The 22,154-nt window shown below is 39.7% G+C and overlaps 1 protein-coding gene across 1 annotated transcript in view; it reads left to right on the top strand.

Moving 5' to 3' along the window:
• The first annotated feature begins 5,246 nt into the window (after positions 1-5,246).
• TMEM132D (transmembrane protein 132D) overlaps positions 5,247-22,154 on the top strand; it is a 192,208-nt gene continuing 175,300 nt past the window's right edge. Inside the window, exons 1-2 of the mRNA XM_050714282.1 lie at positions 5,247-5,349; positions 7,791-8,679. Of these exons, the coding sequence (XP_050570239.1) occupies positions 5,247-5,349; positions 7,791-8,679 (992 nt within the window). The remainder of the gene's footprint in view (positions 5,350-7,790; positions 8,680-22,154) is intronic.

Raw genomic sequence — 22,154 nt, forward strand, 5'->3', positions numbered from 1 at the left:
CCCAGGTGGGTCAAATAATTAAATACAAGATGGACTACAGGATTGCTCAAGAGGAGCAATCTAGCAAGACTGATAATACAGAAGCAAAAGTGGTTAAGATGTGGTTTGATGGGCAGACTGTAACATTTCGTCTCACAAAGGATTCCAGCCCATGTTTCAGCAATCCGTTTGCTGACTTATCTTTCAGCACAGCAATATTCTCACGAAGTGTAAGCACTCTGTGTCAGAATGCTTCTTTCCTTGCAGGATTCAGCACTTGGAAATTCTTTGTTTCTGACTGCATTAGCAGTTCTTGGAAGTTTTCATGAAATTTAGTCTGCAAACATGTCTTCCTCTTAGAAATGATGGTACAATTGATTTGTCTGCATTTGTATGAAGTTCAATTTACTTTATTAAGCATCTGCCTTGTTACTGTCATTAATGTACATTACACTCTCTAACGATATTCTAGCTTTAAATTTCTGTTACAAGAAATGTGGAGTTCTCTTTTTACAAAACAGCTGTTCTATATAGTCTGTGGCCTTGATTTTCAAATAATCTGTCCCCTGCTTTGTAACAAGCTCCACAAAGACATGCAGAGCTGGGGTAAGTTGTAATAACTTAGGGAAAGGAGTGGATGGATAGTTCTTAAAAAAAAGAATGATAATTTTCCAAGGATGAAACTGTTACGGGGAATCTTATAAAGTGAAGCAGGCAGAGGAGTCTGAAATGCTAATAAGGAAAGGACTTAAAATGGGTGACTTCTGGCTTTGAAGCCATTTTTCTTTTTAATTTGCTACAAATAAATGTGTGACTCATGGGTTCCAAGGTTCTATTTTTGTTTTCCTATTTGTGACACACCGATTTAGCCTTGTTGCTGTTCTGGTGGTATTTGCCCTTTAGGTTGATGGCGTTTATTACTGAAAGCATGAGGTTTTTTTTTTTCTGGAAAGTGTTCTCTAATGCTGTGACAGCACTAGGAGCGAAGGTTAGGGTTCTTGCTGCCAGATAGGCTGCATGCTTTTATTTCTGTACTGGTATGGGAGATAGACACCAGTACTTCTCTTCCGTGCAAGTAGGCAAAGAGTGATGGGAAATCAGTGCTTTGGTGGGAATAGCAATAATCACAGATCAGTCATTCTTTCAGACTTGTTTTACGCAGTTGTGTAAAGAATAATGTGATCACTTAACAGTTTTTACATATAATAATTTCTTCAACAGGAAACAGTTGTAATAGGTCATGTTCAGGATAGGAAACTCACCTGTTGAACTGTTCCTGTGACGTGCAGGCAGGAGCTCACCATCACACTGTTTCTGTGCCAGAGAAGTCAGCTTTTTCTATCTTTTTTCATGGCAGAGATGTTGAACAAGAGTGTTTTCTTTTTTGGCTGATATGATGAACTGGCTGAAGACTACAGGAAAATCTGGCTGATTTAGTCCTTAACCACCCACATTTTCAGATTATGTCAAAAACTTGCTGAAAAGCTTTTTGAAACATTCTTACTGCGTACTGAATATAGAGAGGAATTGGTGATTAATGACTGGCTTTTAGCTATGAACACGCACTGGCTTTGTGGTTATTGGTATATCCCATCACTATTCTGGCATCAATTTCCAGTTCCTAAAACCTTGTCCCTTAACTTGAATTGTAGATTCTTCAAGGTAAATACTGTTCCTTCTTTGGATGTATCTGTGCATACAATGTAGTATAACCTAACAGTAAATTTATCTTGCTGGCTTTGTTTTAATTTCTTGTCAGAGAATAACTCCTGGATGGAATTTTCAGAGTGGATATCTGTGGGACAGATTTGCATGTTTTATGGTGCCAGGATATTAAAATACTTTTTTGACTCTGTATAACTGCACAGATTTAGGCGTGTGGCTGTGAAAATGGTTTCAAAGGAAAGCATCTGCAGTAAGATCCTGGGGGGCTTGCAAGCTTTTGATAGTGTAGGATAGTGCACTTCTCCCTGTGGGTTTCATTTGCTGCCCTCCAATGTATCTGAGCTATCAATGCTCTTTACAGCCTATTGCACTGAGCTGTACCTACTGAGTCTGTACCTACAGTGCTCTCTCCCTCCCTCTGGACTCCTGTTGGCCTTTGAGCAGCACTGCAATGAACATCTTCCTTCCTTTTAAACAAGAAAAACAAGTAACTACCACAAAGGCTGTATTGCCTTTCTGTCTGAGATCAAAACCTCCCATCAGTTTATCACTGTTGTAAAGCTGTTCTCAATAAAGCATAATGCTTAATCAAAAGCTTGAAAATGCAGTGCTAATTGTTCCAAGCAAATTTAAGCTGCCACAAGAGTGGCAGAAGAGGTAAGGCAGTAAGTCCTCCTTGTAAAGCTCTGGTTTTGTCTATTCATGTGTCAGGGCTGCACAGAAGGATGTTTGAACCAAAGGAAAGAACATGACAAGAAAACAGGAAATCCTGTAAGATAGAAATATCTGAGCAGGATCATTTCTATAACAGTTTTGATTGACTTTGTCCATATTAATGACACGTATGGGTGGAGCAGATGATCCCTTTGCTAAGGACTGACTGAGATATACCTGTGGGTGATATTCACAATGTATACAGCTTAGCTTTAAACTGCCTTGCTTGAGCATCAGTGGATTTGGTTGCTTAACTGGGTTAAGAATGAAATGTCTGAAGTTTCCGAGACCGAGCATGAAGGTATATCAGAGCAGACATCCTTGTGACATTAATTTTCAGGTCTTCCAATAGATCAAACTATTAGATTTTTTTTTTTTCCTAAGAAAATGTTCCAATATATAACAATCCTAGAAAAGGAAAGACATTCAGAAGATTCAATGTCCAAAAGTAACTAAAAGGTAATGTTTCTGGCTATGCTGAAAAGAACTACATATCTCAATCCTGGAGATACAGCAGCAGATATCATATATTGTGTTACCAGTCTGAGCTTGCAGCTGTTAAGGCAATTTGCATAAGAAGTTGTTCCCTTCAATCTATAAGAAAAAATCTTTTTTTTTTTTTTTTTTTGGAAATAGTAGCAGTATATAATTGTTTGGAAGAGTGTTTTATTTTTCCATGAATGCTGGATGGTCATGGATTGAACAGTTTAAAAATAAAGTAAGTGTTAGGGCAATAAAGTCCCAAGGATCTGGTAATATAGAATGAAATTAGTGGTCTGTCAGATTTCTTCAATTTTCTGAAGCCATGGTCAATAACGTCGCAGTAAAACTGAGCTATGAATAGTGTTTTTGTCATTGACTGAAAGCTGCTGTTACATGATATTAAAGAAATAAAGATTTAAGATTTTTAGCCAGACTGCAGTACAAAATTAATAGCCTAATCAAGGAAGCAGTCTGAACTTTTGGAAGGTAAATGCAGCATGTTTACAGTGTCAGGTTCAGGGATATATTATATGTGCAAGTTTTGGCAGTACTGGAGGAGACTGAATATGCTGCTTTTTCTTAGATTTTTTTCAAATTCGTTGACCTGCAGAGAATTTGCTTGTTTTATCAATGACAACTATTTTTTCAACAGTGTCAGTCAGGGGAAGATTTACTAAAGAGAGGAAAGAAAACCACCCTCCTAGAGCATCTCATCCCAGGTGGCCACTGATTGAAATCCTCAACAAACCATTCACAGCATGAGAGATCAAATACAGACGTAGTTTTTAGGGGATTGAGAAATAATAGCTACTGGCATAAGTGCAGCATCAAAATTAGATTGCACTGGCTTGTTTCAAACTGCTGTGGATCATCTCCTGAAACCAGAATGCAACACCAGTCCACAGTTACAGCAGATCCTCTTCAGCAGACCTTGCAGAGAAATAGCTTACTCCAGTGGAGGGCCAGTCCCTCAACATTCAGTAGTGCTGAACAGCAGTCACAGCAGTCCCTCAAGATGGAGCATTGGCTGCTGTGGTCCCCTGGAAGAATTCCTCTGCAATGTCTTAGCATAAGATAAACTGATCTTAAAGCTTGCCATAACTGACCAGTTGAAAGTTGTGTGCATTGCATAGGGATGTTAGGAACATGGATGGGTTGAACTCCTCAGAGTTTGTTCTAATCTGGTACTGCTGTTTTTTCTTTTGCCATAGAATACAACCTACTTTGTGCTGTACAGAGAACTAGTAAGGCTATTTAATGTGCTGCGCTCCCACGTGTGACTATCCTGTTGCCCAGTCCCCCATATAAACAAGTCAAGGTACAGTGGTACAGTAAAGAAGAGTTGCAGTTCTCTAAATTTAACCATATACTTTGGTCTTGATGTTTCCTTAACAGCAGTCCAGTTACCCATTGTTTATTTTGTTTGACATATTTAAACTGAGAAATTCACTGTGTGGTTTTTGTCTTATTTATTTAGATGGGTTATTCCAATTGAATTGTGATTGTTATAGAGTTGATGTAATATTTAGGGTAGATGGTCTGACTGAAAATTTTGAAATTCCACTTTTATGCTGGGTCTCACCCAATAATATACAAAATTGAAATCTTCTGCATATTTTCCTTTTTTTCAAACACATAATTTGTGCAAAAACTGTCATGGTTGTGGTTAAGGACCCTAGTAGCTTTTGTTTTTAATTTCCTATCCTTCAGAATCATGAATAAACTTTCACAGTCAAAATCCAGATTGTACTGCAGAGCTCAGTGTAGTTTTTGAGATTTTTTTTTTTCTGTTTGTGCTGATTATAACTCTCCGCAGATAAGGTGTAAAACTGTTTGAATTTTTGGCCTTTGGCTGTTTGGAAAGCTGCTGTCAGCTTCCAGCATAAACCAATTCATATTCAGCGCACAGTGGCAGCTTGCTGGTGGGGAGAAGTGCAGCCATGAGCAGACCAGTTTGCCATTGCCCAAGAGTTTACAAGTCAATGGACCTTGCTCTAACTAGTGATACTGTTTCCTTTTGTTAATAGACAGTTCACCCTCTGTGCTTTTTCCTAGTTTGCTTGTTTTAATTCCTATTCCTCTGTCCTATTCTGAAAAGTCATTGATTTACAAACTCTGAGGAACATTTTCCTGTGGGGATGGGGAATACAGACTGAAGATTTTTAATCCCTTAGATAATTAAGCATTAAAATAAATGATTAAAAAATTATGAGGCAAAAACACTCTGTTAGTTTTAATATAAAAATAATGTACTTCTCCCTGTGGAATGCAAGGGAGGGAGCTGCAATCAAAATAAGGGGAATAAAAAATTGAATACCCAGAGCTTTTTTCCTCTTTCTGAGTTGCTTCCTTGATGCCTCACTGTGTTTAATGGTGCTTTGCCAAGCAGTTGGGAGGAGGGCAAAATGAGCATGGAATATATAAATGGGACATTAGATGGAGGAATGATGTTATGGACTAGGCAATCTGAAGAGTATGACAGCAGAACAGATTTTGCCTTGGGGCTGGGTAGGAGAGATGCGTCCCTACAATTCCAAGTACTAGCAAAGCCATTTAGAGTCGTTAGAAATCTTTGTTGGGGGACTGTCTAGACCAGGGTCTCTTAAAACTTTATCTGACCTCGCTGAATAGGCGGAGAGAGAGAAAGTGGAAGCCAAATGCTACAAAGACCAAGGATGGGGTAAAGGGCATTTTGCATCCAAAGAATCTCTGTAGTTTACTCTTCCCTACAAGCAGAAAAGCCTTGGGTTTGATTTTTTCTAAAACAACATCTAATGTTCCTGCTCTTCAGCAGAATATTCTACCTCTAGGGAACACAGGACTTCAGCCTTTTATTGGTGGTGGTGTGCTGGGGTCATTGTCCTCTTCCTTGAGATGAAATTTATCTTTAATAAAAATGTGATGTTTAAGAGATGACACCAATTAAACTTTTAAAATTGAGTTTATTTCAATTGCTTATTGCAAAGGAAAACAGAGAGGAATTATGGCTTTCCAAGATGGAGAGAGAGATTTATAAATTGTGGAAGTCTTCTATGTGACCCGTTCTTCCTGGCCTCTTTCACTCCGAGATTTGTGCCTTCCAGCAGAACAATGCCCACTTTTATCTAGTTGTGTGTTTTGGTTTGGTTTAATAGCTGGCTGGTTTTGCTTTTCCAGATAGAAAGTTCCTTGCTCTGGTTTTCCAGTCAGATGTTTTGTCTTGTGGTAGTGTCTGGAGATCTTAACTGAGATCACAGCCCTGTTACTGCAGGTGATACTTTTATGTTTATAGCGAGGTAAGTCTGTCTGCTGCACTTGCAGTTTACACAGACAAAGGGTGAGGGGAAATAAACTGTAATATTCTTACCTGTCAGACACAGAACTGCAGCACCAGGTTAGTGACTTGTCTGAGCTCCAGGTGGTTGCAGAGAGAGATCTCCTGCACAAAGTCGTTTGTGTGGAGGTGCCTGGATTGGCGTGCTGGGTATGGGAAGCAGCAGTGTGGCTTCCTCTCCCCTCATCTCCTGCCAAGGCAAATTCCCATTTTGGGTTACACTGCCCACAGGTAGATCGGGTGACTGGTGCTGGGAGAGGAGTGTTCCAGGTTGGTTTTGGTGAATGCTTACACTCTGAAATCAGAGTCTTCAGGAGCTAACAATAGTTTCCCAAAGGATCTGAAGGTAACAAGAGTCTTCAAGCCTTTTTGAGCCTTTTTTTGCAGCAAATTGCTGTACATAAATGGTAGATTGGTGGTTAGGGGTAACCATCATCAGTTTAGGCCATGGCATTTCTTGACAAGGTGATAAATATTTAGGTCAGATACCAAACAAAAATTAAGGGCTAATGAAGTATTTGTGGAATAGAGCTTGGGAAATTGGGTTGCCCTTGAATGCCATCTGTGGTAACCCTTTGTCACTTTTCTGAATAAGGTTACAGATTTGAGTTTGCTGTAGAAAAAATAATGCGATTTATAGCTCAATTAGGGTGTAAAGACATAAGCATGAAGGTCAGATGTTCAAACAGGAAAGGTCATATCATATCTACATCTGTATTTTTTAATAGTGTATGTCTTTGCTCTTTGGGACTGACAGTTCCTAGAAAGGATGGAGAGCTTATTCTTTAATATGATAGCCTGCCTCAGGTAATTGCTTGATGGCACAGTTAATAGATACCTCGCAGTAAGAGAGGCTCAGTGTCATTGAAAATGTTCTTTCAATGTGCAGTGATGTATAACCTGCAGAAAATGCAGTTGTATTAAGGAACAATGCAGGGTTAGGCAACAACAGTGGTGCGAGTCCTAATAGTTACTTACAGGAAAAGAAACCTTTCTTCATAAATGAAGTGAAATAGAAGGACCATAAATAGGATGCAAATAAAGCTCCATTTGAAGTCCTGTAGTACCAGAGTGTTGTAAAGGAGCATTTATGTATTGGTTATTGTGCTAATTATTCTCAAAGTGATTTCAGCCCCGTGCAGGAAGTCACTTGAAGTCCATGTATTGCTTGACAGTGCTGCAGAGGATGCTGAAGTGAGGTCTAAGTGGTCCATATGCAGCATTTGATGTAAAACCATGACACTGCTTTCATGTACAGGAGCAGTTTGCTTTAATGATCAAATTTCTTTTTAAACGTGCCTGTGCAGTGATGTTATGTTGCAGATGCTGATGGAGTAATTTTGCTCTCAAATAATAAATGTATATTGCAAGTAAAGTTGTGGCATTTGGCACGGGTAAACCTATACAAGCTACTCTTTTTATCTGTCTGCTATGGAGAACATAAAATAGCCTGTTGTTTTCCAAGCTAACTAGATAAATCATCATCTGCTTAGGCTACTTCTGCATGGATTGATTACGCTTCTTATGGCCACTGATATCACCTACAGCACTGTCAATCCCCCATTAAAGTCAGGAAGGTTATATCACAGTATGATTTGAAGATTTGATCTTTTAAACTCTGCTTTCCTTTCAACAGTGACTGAGAGTCGAGGGATCCTGGAAAGCATACAGAGGTTTTCCTTACTGCCAACTTACTTGCCTGTGACCTATCGTATCCACAACGCAGATGTTTCCTTCTTTCTGAAGGAAGCCAACCAGGATATTATGAGGAACTCTAGCTTGCAGTCCCGAGTGGAATCCTTTCTCATCTACAAATCCAAGAGGCCACCGGTGTTAAATGCCAGTTATGGACCTTTTTCCATCGAACAAGTTGTGCCCCAGGACTTAATGCTGTCTTCGAATCCATTTGGATCTACTAACAAGTTCTCATTTAATTGGAAACTTAAGGCCTTCATAATGAGTAACAAAATTTACCCTAGCAAGCCCAAAGTCCAGGTCCTGTTCTACATCGTGGGCAGGGACTGGGATGACTACAGCACCACGGAGCGGCTGCCCTGCCTGCGGGTGTTTGCCTTTCGAGAGACGCGGGAGGTCAGAGGCAGCTGCAGGCTGCAAGGGGACCTGGGGTTGTGTGTGGCAGAGTTGGAACTCCTGGCAAGCTGGTTTAACCCCCCCACAGTTGTTGCCGGCCGTAAGAAACAAATGGATCATTCTCAAGGGAGCCCTGTGGAGCTTTACTATGCCATACAACCAGGAGATGAGAAAGGAGAATGCACCAAGGAGGATGTTAGGAAAAGTAATGGGATCCGACCGGGGCGCAATGACATTGATGAGTCAGGACCTCCCTTGCAGAGGATTGGAAGTGTTTTCCTTTACCAGACACATGCTGGCCCTCCCCTAAATGAAATTAGATTGGATAATAATATTGCCATCCAGTATGCACCAAAGACTGTCAAGCAAGGTGACATTTTGACTTTCCTTGTATTTATTGCTAAAAATTCAACAGAAGATCAATTCACACTGAGGTAAGGCTGTTTTTTTGCTTCTTTGGTACCTGATTTTTTTCTACTCTTGGTGTGGGAAGTCGATTTCTCATGTATAATTTGCCCAAAAATCCCTCAATTACTGCTCTGCAGAAACTGAATTGCAGTTGGTTGGCTTGATTTTTCTTGTATTGTTTGGTCTAATATTGTATGAATTGCTGAGATGTGATCTCTCTGAGTAAGAAAGGACAATTTCAAAAAAAAAAAAAAAAAAAAGGCTTTTGAGTGCTAGTTACAATAATAAAAAATAGACCTGGGACCCATATGTGGGCTAATAAGAGAGAACTTTTAGAGTCTCCTGAGCTGGAGTTTGTGGTGCTCCTAATCTCTCACTGAACTCATGTTAAGATTAGTAAAGCTCAAATCCACAAAGGTATTTATAGAATGTGGGCAAAAATTAGGCATCTAAGTAGGATTTATACGCTTAAACTTCTCCCCAGCTTGTTGTAAGCCTGTCTGTTTTACATGTTGAAACTCAAACATGCCATTATTCACAAGTGTCAATACGGGCAGGGTGGTGGTGGCAGCTTTTTTTGGTGTAATAGAACTTCAGGTGCCACACTGATTTACTTGGTTGCTTTTCAATCATTTGGGATATTAGTGGGAAGCTCCTTCTAACCACCAACCCAAGAATGAACAGCAAAGACAATCAGGCTATATGCTGGGGCAAACTGGGAGTAGATGTTCATCGCATGTGAGCAAGGCTGTCCGGTTGTCCTCTCCTTCCAGGTTTGCCACTCTGTGTGCCAGCTCTGTAACTAGGGTTGTGGGTCTGACAGTGCCATGGGGGAGTGGTGTGTGCAGAGCTGCTGTCTTTGGCTTACCTACTAACGAGTCTACTAACCCTACTAACGAGTCACGTCAGCTCTTTTAGCACTGGAGGTAAACACTGTACCATGGCTTCTGAGATTGACTGCCTTGTCCTGGGTGTTTGTCCTGGGGATGAGCATTGATGCCAAAGCTCAGGAAGGCTCACAGAGTGCCTCTCCTAAGGGGCTTCATGAGTGCAGGAAGTTTGCTGCTCCATTTGTCAAATGTCAGAGGACAGGGGACATGTTGGGTGCCTTCACCTAAAAAGTTCACTTCTACTCTGACTTGAGACAAAATACTCCTTTCTCTGTTGTTTATATATCTCAAACTCCAAAAATCTCTGGCTAACATCACGTAGGTGTTTCAGGCCTCAATTATTAAAATAACACAAAGCTGTAAATGCAACTTTGTTGGGCTTGGATGTATACCTCATGCAGGATTGTCCGCTTTGACTCTGCTGACCTAAGCAGCAAGGGCTCAAACTGTTCGTTTTTAAGATTTTTTTTTTTCAGGGTGGTTTGTGTGGGATTTGCAGAGGAAGTGGTGTGCCATAAAATCAGGTCATTTTTCCTTTACAAGCATGTGATATATGACTGAATAACCACTTGGCTGCTGACTTGAGGACAGTTATTTCCTCTTCATGTGGCAGAGGACAAATACCAGTAGGATAACCACTCTCCTTACCACATCAAGCTTTTATGTTCTGAGTCCATCTGCCAACAACTTAGGTTGCTTTTGAGTGACTGCTTTCGTGACAGACGATCTGAATTCCTCAGTCAGCAAACATTCAGGGGCATCCTTCTAGCTTTCTGTATACTAATGACATTGAAGTTGCATAACTTCACACACACGGAGACTGCTATAACATTTGAAAATTTGTTAATATATAAAAGAAAAACTTTTCTAAGAGAAATAAGGTAAAAAGAAACAAAAACAAAAACACAACTCCAGTGGCTTATACACTGTGAATGCAACATCTTAGAAATCTGACTTCAAAGCATCTGTACTTCCATGATCTGTGATCAGTTAAAAGTAGAGCTAGCTTGTAACTATGATAATTATAGTAAATGTAGGTTTATAAAAACTTTCAGATGTCTTGTTTTGCTTAAATTGGAATGAAAACTGAACACCTAAACTTCTAAATGAATGCTTCTAACATTAATTTTCTGAACAAAAAAGGAAGCAATGCATTTGATTTTTGCCTTTTTATCTTAAAATCTAAGTTACCATAAACCAAAAAAAAAGCTATTAATAGATAGCAAATAACAGTTAAAAATGAAAGCTGTGGCATTTTCTTCAAAAAATCAGTTTGTATTACCTTTTAAAACCAACTTTTACAACGGTTTGCTGTTACTCATACGAGTTTCCTGAGTTTTGATTTTTCTTGACCTGCTTTTTCTAACAGTAACTGGATTTCACCCAGACTATAATCAGCTATAGTATCAGAGTAGTTACAATATTATCTTTTCTACCATGCTGCTAAACCACCATTACTTATATCTCTTTGATCGTGCTATGGCATGTCTATTTTTTTGTCGGAATTGTAGTATCTATGTTCTGCAGTCATCCCTCCATGAACTATACGAAGTTTATTCAGTTTTGTATGGTTGCTGAGCTATATGTATCTTCTGCTGTAAAAGCAGCCACTAGGTAAGAACAAAAATTGAGCTTGATTAAAAGCTTTGGGTAAAATTCTTTTCTGTGTTGGGAGCTGTTATAATCCCAGTTGGACAAGGAGTTAAAGCTCCTTTCGGGGCCCTCTGTTTAGGAGGAAATGTCTCTCAGAGTAGTTAGATACTGAAGCAGCCCAGCAGCAAGCAGCAAAGGTGGGGCTGAGGCAGCAGCGCCGTGGGGCTGAGGTTGGCAGCACTGCACAGCACCAGACCAGTGCAGGTTGTACAGCTTAGGAGTGGCAATCACAACAAGCAAGAGTTTCCAAATAGAAGTTTCTTCACCGAGTCTTGAGCGCCTTACAGTCCTGGTGCAACTGTGCGCCTGGCCGCAGCCCTCGGGGGGGACTGTGTTGGCCAGCCCCAAAATGTTGCTGGAGGTTTGTGTTGGCTCAGGCTGCCCTTGGAAAAGGGATCACTGGTGAAAGCCTTAAGATAATAGTGGGATAAGACCCACTATTTCTGTTTGGCAGCTCAGAACAGCTATACGTTCTTTGTCAATGTTAGCCTGATAAAGGGTAACTTACGCTGTTTGTGCTTTGTACAATAATGTTAAAATTACGTTTTGTCTGTGTGCAATGGCTCAAGCATGGGCCTACACATTCATGCGTGTGCGTGCAGCTCTCCTATGTGGTTTCTGTCGAGATCCACATCAACTAAAAAGCACTGAAGCCACTGCTGATAAGGGGTGAAGAGCATATTTACTGTGGTGACTTTAATTTCCCTGAATACTGGCCTTTGATTGAATTAAGATTTCCAGTCCTAAAATAGGGCCTTACATGCCAGTTTACGATATCCATTGTCCTATGTAGGTTCCCTTGTGGCATAGTGAACTAAACCAAAGAGAACATTTGTTATGCGCTGCCTGTTCTGATTTCAGAACGGATTGTCAAGCTGGCATTGTGTAAAAGCCACCAGAGACCTATTCTATGACCTGGCTGAATTTTAAGTTCCTAAAAACTGTAAATTCTAGTGCCTTGTAGGGGTACAGACATAGGGTCAGGGTAGATGGAAGGAAATGCAATTCCTGTTAGAACATGTAAATATGAGGGCATGAACAAACATATAGAAGGTCCTTTCTGTCAGCTGAGATGGAGTGAAAAGAAGAAATGACCCACTAGTGTAAATACTCAGTAAAATGACTGATCAAAATCCATAGGGAAGGATAACAGGCCTTGTCTGCTGTGTTTGGAAGGAAATGGTGTGTCTAAGGAGAGAAATGCAGGTTGGGGAGAGGAAGAGCAGTCTTTGGCCTCAGCTGTTACACAGATCACTCTGTTATCCAAATGGTCCATTTTTACCTTACAGTGTATGGATTTTCACCAATCGATGGCCAGTTATTACGTGACAGGCATATTTTTTTCTATTTTTTTCATTTTGAAAAATATAAACTAGTTGGGGAGAATTCAGGGTTGCACATTAAAGCTCACTATATGTGGTCAGGCTGCTTCAAAGGTCATAGAGAAAGTAATATCTGTGTCTGATAAAGGAAAGGAAAACACGAATTCTTTCCCCTTCAATATAACTTTTATGAGAAAATCGTATTAATCTTTATTTTGAAACCGTACCTTATATTTAGAAGTCCTATCTTGAGTGGCAGCAAGACTTGGCAACTGTATTCATACAGTGAGGCCAAGGGCTGCTGGCAAAATGCTTTTACCATTGCTTTTGCTCCAGTGGACTGGAAATCATGACTTGAACAGATGGAAAATATAGGATGTACAGGTCAAAAAAGAAGAAACAGTCATGCAAAACAACCACAAGTCAAAATTTATTCATCTCTCCTGAAAATGCTTTGTTTCGAAACAATTATGTTAAGAGTAAACTCTGTCTCCCTTCTGACAGGAAATTATCTCCAGGGGGATCCTTGGAGAAGCTGCTAAATACAAAATATATAGGAAAAGGTACCTGTGCTCTTTTTTCTCAGACTGCTGTTTTATGCAGTAGTGGATGTGAAACTGATGGACTGTTTTTAATTTTGTGAAAGAGATGGACCATAAGGGCCAAGGTCTAGGCTTTGGTTTTTAATAAACTAAAGAAATTAAAAATATTTGTCTTGACTGTATAGATGTGACAGAGGAAAGGAAGGAGGAGATAAAATGTAAATGATGGATAAATATGGAACACTGGTGTACGTCCCAGGTTGTGAGCTTGAACTTGAACACTGGGCCTTAAGAAGCCGTCTGATTTCTCAGCTTGTGTTGCACACTTTCTTCCTCTTGGTCTTGGCCAAGTCTCTTCACCTCTCTCTAGCCATTCTGCCATTGATGCTGTAAACAAGTATATGAAGTTGATGTTTGCATGCTGTATGCAAACAATGAGTGATTATAGCTTCCTAGTGAAGCAGTATTAAATGCTTTTATAAAATAAGGGATCGAACATCCGGTGCCTTTATCCTATTACTTTTTTTTCCTTTTGAATGCAAATTAATTATTCATTGTGTTCTTTGTAACCGGTTGTGTGCAGAGGCACGAATGCTGTAGAAAGAACATCCTAGCCCAAAGAGAGCAGCTCTAGAGCCCACAGCTCTGCCTCTGTGATCAAAGGCAACCCTCAAAGCCCCTTAACACTGACCAGCACAGGACATACACTCTGTTGCCACACAAACTTCTTTATCATCTTTTCACATGCTGATGACCAGGGAAGGCTGAAGACTCTGTCCTTCCCTTGGAGAGGTGTGGAGTGATCCCTGAAACTTGTGGGGAATATTCTGGTCTTCCGCCACCTCTCTTTTCTCCAAGTTTCTCCAAGTTTCTCTCCTCTCTCCTCTGTTTTCTCCAGGTTTCATGATGGGCATACTGGAAACTGAAATTAAAAGGAAATTTTTATCTGAGGTTTTCTGCCAAAAATGAAAGTCATAAAGTATTATTTCATGTCAGTCCTTTAAATACTTTCAGTAATTCATGCTTCCAAGCTCCTAGTGTTATACAGTTACAATTCCTGTAAACTGCAATCCCAAATTACTGCTGGTTATTAACACTGTGCTGTGTTAGACAATTGCAATTAACATATGTATGGATGCCATAGTTCTTTTCCAAACTTAGATTCAGAAAACTCATGTTCCTACAGTGTAGACTTAGTGTTTTTTTTTTCTTAGCATGCTATTGTTGAGCCTAGTAAATATAACCTTCCTTTTCTTTTAAAGTCAACAGTATTGATGTTTTCTGCTTTCAACCTTTTGAATTTGTTTTCCTATTTCTGGAGATAAATCAACTAACAAATGGTAGAGATAGAATTGCTCTAAGGTACATAATGTTAGGTATAGATATATACGTATAACAGTATAGCTATTTTTTAACAGCCATTCAATTTATAATTATGCTTAGTAGTGAACACTGCAATAAATTATATACAGTTCTTACCCTTAAAGAAATAAAAAGTTATGAGAACAACAGACGATTACATATCCTCTAGTTTCCCAAATCTGTTTTTCTTTTATTTTTTTTTTTCATGAAAAAATGTGGGAAAACGTTCTTTTCATTACTTCATTCTGAAATGGAATCCCAGATACTGCGTTTAACCAGGACACTGGTGGAACTGTGCCTTTTTGTTGCCCCTCCATGTGTTTTCACATTGTGATGTGGACTTTGCCAGAAGCTGGCAGTACAAAATTGTGTGCCATTGTCAGACGGGGCAGCATGAAGGCATCCCAGTGTGGAAAGAGGGATGCGGGCAGGATCTGATGCTGCTCCCATTTATGAGAAGTGCAGCCTGGTTTTATGGTAAGCTTCAATGTGGTTTTGTTGCAATTGCTGGCTGTCCTTTCCATGAATGCTTGGCATGTGAGGGGAGAGTTGTATCCCTTGATCACCTGGTGGAGCCCTGCTCCACTGTGGATTTTTTTTCCCCAGTTCATAAATTTTAGCAGATGTAACTGCAGCAGAAGCATGGGATTACGAGCCCTTCACTGACTGCCCAGAAGCCTCGGCACTCCCTTGGTTAGTCTATGACATGTGCTGCCTTGTAGCTCCTCTGTTTGTGCCTTCCAGTAACGGGGTTTCACGGTGGAGACTTGCATTTAAGGCTGCACTCCCCAGGGAGGGTAAGAATTGGTTGTTGGTAACATAGGTTTGGAAAAGACTATATGATAAGGCAGAGCTTTTAAGGCTTTACAAGCCCCATACGATCAGACTTAACCAGTATTTATGATCCCCATGCAGAGGACAGTTTAGGAGCGGTCTGTCGCTCAGCCAGACATTGCACCAGATCTCTTTGGGGCTGCTCACACTTTGGCTTACTTTGGCGCACCTTGGGCTGGGTTTCCAGTTAGAGAATCCTACCTTTATGTTTTGTATTCTTTCACATTCATAGCTTTATGGCCTTAATCATTTTCTGTAGCTGCTGCTGAGTGAGTAGCTATTGGAAAACTTCAGAGTAAATCCAGTTTAGCTTCACTAGCAACATGAAATATCCTGATTATATACTGTTAAGTTGGTCCATGCTATCCTAGCCTATATATGGTTTTGAGCTTCACTGTCAACTTTATGGGCAGATTTCCAGAGGAGAGAAATAGAAAGTATAAAATACCACTATTTTTATGAAATGACTGAAGGTTGTATTAGAAACTCCTAGAACTCTGATATTGTGAGAAAAGGTAAACTGAGGTTTTGTATGTGACATTACTGCATTTGTAAACCAAACTCGGAGGTCAGAAATGTCTACATACCATTATTATAAAGAGCTTGTTCTCTGTCTATAGTATTTTTAATGCCTTCTTTCTGATGATAATTGTGGGAATATGGTGACTAATGTGAAATTGTGGTAGTGAATAAGCAATGCCCATTGATAATATGGATCTTTTTCTTAAAAAGCCCTTAGAATTTAGGTTATGTGAACTTCTCTTATTTTTCATTTTATTTAACACTCAATAATAATCCAGCAAACATGAAAAAGGCTGCATAAATACATGAGGACAGTGGAGTTGAGATCATTAGCACTCAATTTGTGCAGCAAGAAAATTTGAACAAGACTGACATTTTATCAAATTGCTTGTGTGCTCTTCTAGTGCTGAGCTAAATCAATTTATTTTTTTCCTAGTGCTGAACTAAATCATATTTTAGAAGTAGAAACAATCAGGCAATAAGTAGTGATCGGGAAGGTTACCAGCCACATAAAACTGTATAATGAAATGGGTTTCTCTATGGGCCTTAAGTTTATGTGGCTATTTCATGCTATTCCCAAGCCTGAATTTGTACCTCTTCTGACAGATTGAAAAGAATCCTAATCTACATCTTTCTCTACCTTCTTCTATAGCTTTGGTTTGTTCTGTCACTTAACCTTAAGCATGGGTGGGGATGTTTAAACAATTTGTAAAACCCTCTCTTCTCTATGGCATTACACAACTGATTCTTTCTCTTCACCTTTTAACTACTCCTGTGGTCTGATTTGGCCAGTTTAAAACTGAGAAGAGAAGAGGAATCCACAAAAAATCCCTCTGATTCTTCTGCAGCAGTCTCTAAAGTTCAGCTGTCTCAATGCCCAGTCTCGATGTAAAATAAATAAATAAATATTCTGTATTTTTTCCTGGGTTCTCTGTCCCTCTGTTTCTCCACTGCTGTTTGTTATTCCCTATTTTAGTGTTTAGTGAAGGTAAGGAGATTGTGTATCCAAATGTCTGATTAGATTTTATTTTTCTGTACTTGTAAAGTTTAGCCAAAATTTTATTAGTGCAGAAATTTCCACACTCAGAGAGAAGTCTACGTGTGACATCAAAAGGTCTTTTAGATTAAAATATGAAGGGCAGTATCTTTTAAAGTTCATTAGTTAAATGGCCATTTGCTAGTGTCTTGTATTTCTTTGCTACAAAAATCACACTTCTAATGACCTTCTTACACAATGCCTTGTCTCTCCTCCTTATGTCCAAGACAGATGAAAAAAATATATATTTTAATTTTACAGCAATGTACAGATTTTTATCTTTGAGCCATGTTGGTCTCCAAATTGCTAATGATGCCATCTGAGTATTTTCAGGTGAGCTCGCTGAAAGATCACTAGTCTTTCAGGAGAGTCCATTGTTTCTTTGGTCGTATTTCTGTATTCAGATGAGTTATCCTAATCTTTTGATAAGTAGCAGTTGCAGTGCACAGAAACGACGAATGGATTTTTCTCTTCTTGTCCAAATTCTCCCTTTAAAAGCTGGTGTTGATATGGTTGAGTAGATTGTGTCCTCTACAAGGAGCTGGCAGATCTGGAGTTTGTCTGTGACCTGTTGGATGAGCACCAGAAAACTTTGGGTTTTGCTGTGATTCATCTCACTATATGGGAACTAAAAATCATGTTATTAACAACAACTCTGTAAGGTATTTCCTATTTAGGATGTATTACTTTGATTATAAAGTTGTAGTAAAAGATTTTAGAAGGGATGCTGTAGTGAAAGGGAGGACCAGGCAGATGGATGAGGTATCCTCATCTCGAATTCCTGAGGAGGATGTGGTGTTGCCCACAACAGGATTTCAGGGCCAGAGGTAGCTGCATTTGAGATAACCACCTCAACCACATATCCAGTCCAGAACATGTATGGGTAGGGATGTTCTGATCCGCCTGTGGTTATGTGCTCAGCATCTGAAGCATCATTCTGATGATCACAGTTACTCATTTATGAAGGCAAATTGTATTGTGATTCTTGCCAGTCTAAGTTGTGTGCCTAGCACCTGAGAGTTTTTTTTTTTCTTCTCTGTTCTGCAATCTCTCCTGTCAGAGTGGGAGTGGATGTTCACATTTGACTCCAGGGACCAGGAGAGCACAAAATAGGCACCTTGAGCTAATATGTTCATTTAGCCTTTGTAGTGAAAGGTTATTATGGGTGAAGTTAAAAATGAGACATCCAAATCTTGCAAAGAACAGGGTAAGGAATAATCACCACCAATGATTATTTCTTCAGTTTTAAAAAACACCCCTAATCACCAGGTCATGATCTTGTGCAGGGGTAATATAAAAGGCTACAGAAATGGAAACACACAGCCCCTTAGCAAGCACGAGGCCTCTCCAGTTGCACTTTTCCCCATGCCTTGTATCTCTTTTGGAGCCTTTCCTGTAACCTGTTCACGAAGAGATGGTACTGCTGGGAAAAGGAAGTTTCTGTTGGCAGTGTGACCTTAGCAGGCCAGAAAGACTGTATGTGATTGTAGCAACTTTTAGAATTCATGTGTATTAAGTTAGTGGCTGAATAAAACTCTGATTTTTAGAAGGTATAGAAAAAGCATATTTCAGCTAACTTGAGAAGATCTGATCTTTCTTCTGTCCTCTAGCTTCTGTCCCTGACCAACGTTTGATGAAAATGTCATTTGAGAAATGTAAGGAAAGACTAAAAAACAGCTTCTGGTGCTAAGGAAGTCCAAAAACTTAGAACCAGCCTAATTATTCAGAGGGAAGAAGATAAAAGATGCAGTAGTCTGAGCCTTTTTTATACATAGATTAGAAGCAGAGCTGACTGTTCAGGTAGGTGTAGGTAGAGGTAGATGTAGATTAGAGACAGACTGACCGTTCAGGCAAGGTAACGGTGCATGACACTACTTAAGAGTACCTTGAGATTTTAAACAGCAAGATTACAACATACCTGAGGTTTCCAGGCCTTGTAGCTTGGTTTGCCCTTTTTGTAAAGGTGGCCTTTAATGAGGTGAATCACTCGTGATGGTCTCTGGGGCTGTCACTTCAGTCAGACAGTATTCTGGGGCATAAACCAGACAAGTGACACACTGAAGTAAGTGGGAATTATGTTCCGTCACCTGAGGAGATTACGGACTCTTACGTCTTTATTGTTCCATCATAATAAATGTTATTTCCTAATATGAGATTGTGCAGTGATTTGCCTTTCTAAAGTAGTGCTAAGGTGAAATCACACTGGTGCTACTGGCTGGTAAAAGGCTTTCACTGACTGATTTTTTTTCTGCTGTGTTCAGCATGCTCTACAAGTATGATTTAACTTTCATAGCCTGTTTATGAAGTAGTCAAGCAAATACAATTTTCCCCATCTTCTCGATGGGGTAATAGCTATCCTGCATTTCTAAGTGACTTGCTAATGGCCCCAAAATTGTCAGTAGCAGTGTGGAGACAAGTACTTAGGAACTACTGCCTTCTCAGGCACTCTATTACCTCCTGTTGCACCGGCAGATTATATTAAAAAGAAAATAGTTCTCGTTGTTAAAATTATTCCAGTTAAGATCCTCTGCCCTGAGAATCAAAGTCACGTTGACCAAGCAGGTGTCAAGAAACTGCGACACAGATCAAGCAGGCTGTCACTCACATAAATGGTCTTTACAGCTGACTGTTATTATTAGGGTTTATTGCATTGCAGTAGTACCTAAAAGCTATAGTCATATACTAAGGGCTACTACCTGGCTGTCAATACAAGCAGCACAAAGACCAAATCAAAACCTTTGCAAGGAGTAAGCACAGTTGGTTGGACCATTAATAAACATGGAACCACGCAATCAGTATTGATGTTCTGCTAACAAATACCAGGATAACCGTGCTGCCTGCCCTAGGCAGTCTCTTTGTGCTGTGCTGGCCCTTTAGCTGCTGCTGCATGTAGATGTACCCCCAGGAATCAGTGGGCTGTGTTGTCACTGTTCTGTCCACGCTGTTATAGACCTGGTAGCTTTATCTGGTCTCCACGTTTCATAAAGATTCTGTCTTCTTCAGTGGGCAGAAGAATCCCTCTCTCTCCCTGAGAGAAAGGGATGTCTGCATTGTGCAACTAACCTCCGTGATAACAACAAAAAATTAGTCTGGCACACATATCAGGAGCATATTTTGCAGTATTTGGGATTGAAATGGCTGACAACAGAAATGCTTCAAAGTATTCCAAGAAATAAAAGTAATAGCATTGCACATAGTAAAGCTTTTTATATTATATTGACTAGGAGAATTTTGTAGCTGATCCAGTACTTCAGAATTGTTCCTATTACATTATGGAGACATGAGGAGGTTTAGTTAGAGAAAACTACTTTTTTTTTTTCTCAGTATGACTCATTAACTTAGGGAGATGAAGAACACCAGAAATCGGCTTAACTTGGTCGTAACTGGCCAATATATTTGTGGGTTTCTTTGTTTTCTTTTGTTTTTCCTAGGAGTGGGGAGATTTTGGGTAATAGAAGTTAAACTTGTGGAATGAATGTCTTTGAGTTTTATTTTCTTCTCATAGAACTTCTCAGTTCTCAATGGAGAAAACATTAGATGCTCCTTTGTGGTAAGAAATGAAACAATATGAAAGAAGGCTGTCAAGTCTGTGCTAGATAAATGGAAGACAGATGGTAAGTGTGATTGGCACTGACAATGTGTGAGCCGCCTTGTTTGCAGGTGCTGCTCCTGTCATCCATCACACTTTCACCTAATAGTGGGAGATGTCACTGTGATGTACTTAAATTCCCAACTGACTGATAAAGCAAAGCCAACAGGAAGAACAGCTTGGGTGAGCACATCATACTGGGAGCAGCGTGACTTTAGGGGATGGTAACACAGATAAAGAAGCATCAAATATTGTGTTTTGTGATAACACACAGAGCATGTGTTGTTCTGCTGTGCACATGCTCTCCCTAATGCTGTTTGATCTGTGTAGGAACTTCTCATTGTTTTGTCAGGACCAGGGGATTACACATTTCACACCAAAGTCTTTTCTGAGGGGGCCAGGGACAGCCCTCATGGTGGGTCACTGCCCATCTGCCTCCCATTTCCTTGCGAGTAAAACACCTTCATGCCGCTGCTTTGGGACAGGGAAGCATGCCCCTTGAGGAAGTTCAGAGTCTCATGGTGCTGAGTTCTTGTCTGCTTTGGATGTTCATTTCTAAAGTAAGGCTTATCCAAAACCCCTTTTCAGAGTTTCTTTTTGGGGTCTGATGTCACAAGGTGGCAAAGTTAAAGAAGTTACCAAGTTATCAGCCCAGCAACTGTCTGTCAAGTGTCCCTCTGCCAGGTCTGGCTGTGGTGATGAACATCTCCCTTCCAGTTTTTTGTACTTTCCTCATTATTACAGACAAGCTTAGGAACTGGATGCTGGGTCCTGCAAGCTCTTTGTATATTCTTTTTAGTGCTTGCTCTCTTTTTGTCTTAATTTTAGTGGCCAAATATACAAAAAAACCATCTTGAGTTAGTGAACTTCCTCTTTCTTCCCATAACATGCTAAGGAAACATTAAATTCCATCCAAATAAGGATTTATTTTTTTCTATTTTCAAAAATACTTTTTTAAATAAAGATAAAATGCATTGAGGAATACAAGGATGTTTCATGAGGGTAGGGAAAAAACGTCTTTGATTTGAAATTATTGAAATATTTTGAATTCTTACATTGTTGCATTCACACTTTTAGGGGTCACAGTTGTTGAATGAACACACATGAAATGCTTCAGGCAACCTCAAAGTGCATTTTTGATTATGAAGAAATGTAAGATTATCTTCCCATTTCTAAGGGCTAGTTCTGAGCCCTTTTAGATTTTAAAATGTATGACTTTAATAAAGAAACAGATCTGACACATTCTTGTAATACCCATGCATACTCCTGGTATATTTTAATAAAATATCTTGTTCCTTTATCACATTCCACTTATTCATGGATATCAACTTTCCAAACAAAAGATTTGTCTATAAAAATTACAAAATTCACCAATCTTCTTGCTCATTGTTAAAATACAGCATGAGTGAATCCTCAGCTTTGCTTCACAAGGAATAGTGGCATAAATAACACAAAAATGAGTACAATTTGGAACTAGGATTACCTGTTTAACATATCCTGTGCAGCTTCCCCCATTAGCCATATTGGATATTGGAAGCTCACATCTCCAAGCGTCCCACATGCTGACCAGAGATCCCTCTGCCAACAAGAACTTCTTCAGCATTCTGGATATTGCATTTTAGCTTGGTGCAGTGGTGTTAGTCCCAAAGCACCGTTTCCACTGCTGTTGTTCTGCCTTTGAAGTACCCCATGGTCTGAGGGAGGTAGGCACAATTTATGGACCCACAGATCTCCAGTAGAGATGTTTCCTG

Source organism: Cygnus atratus, chromosome 17, assembly GCF_013377495.2.
Source record: "Cygnus atratus isolate AKBS03 ecotype Queensland, Australia chromosome 17, CAtr_DNAZoo_HiC_assembly, whole genome shotgun sequence".
Lineage (NCBI taxonomy): Eukaryota > Metazoa > Chordata > Aves > Anseriformes > Anatidae > Cygnus > Cygnus atratus.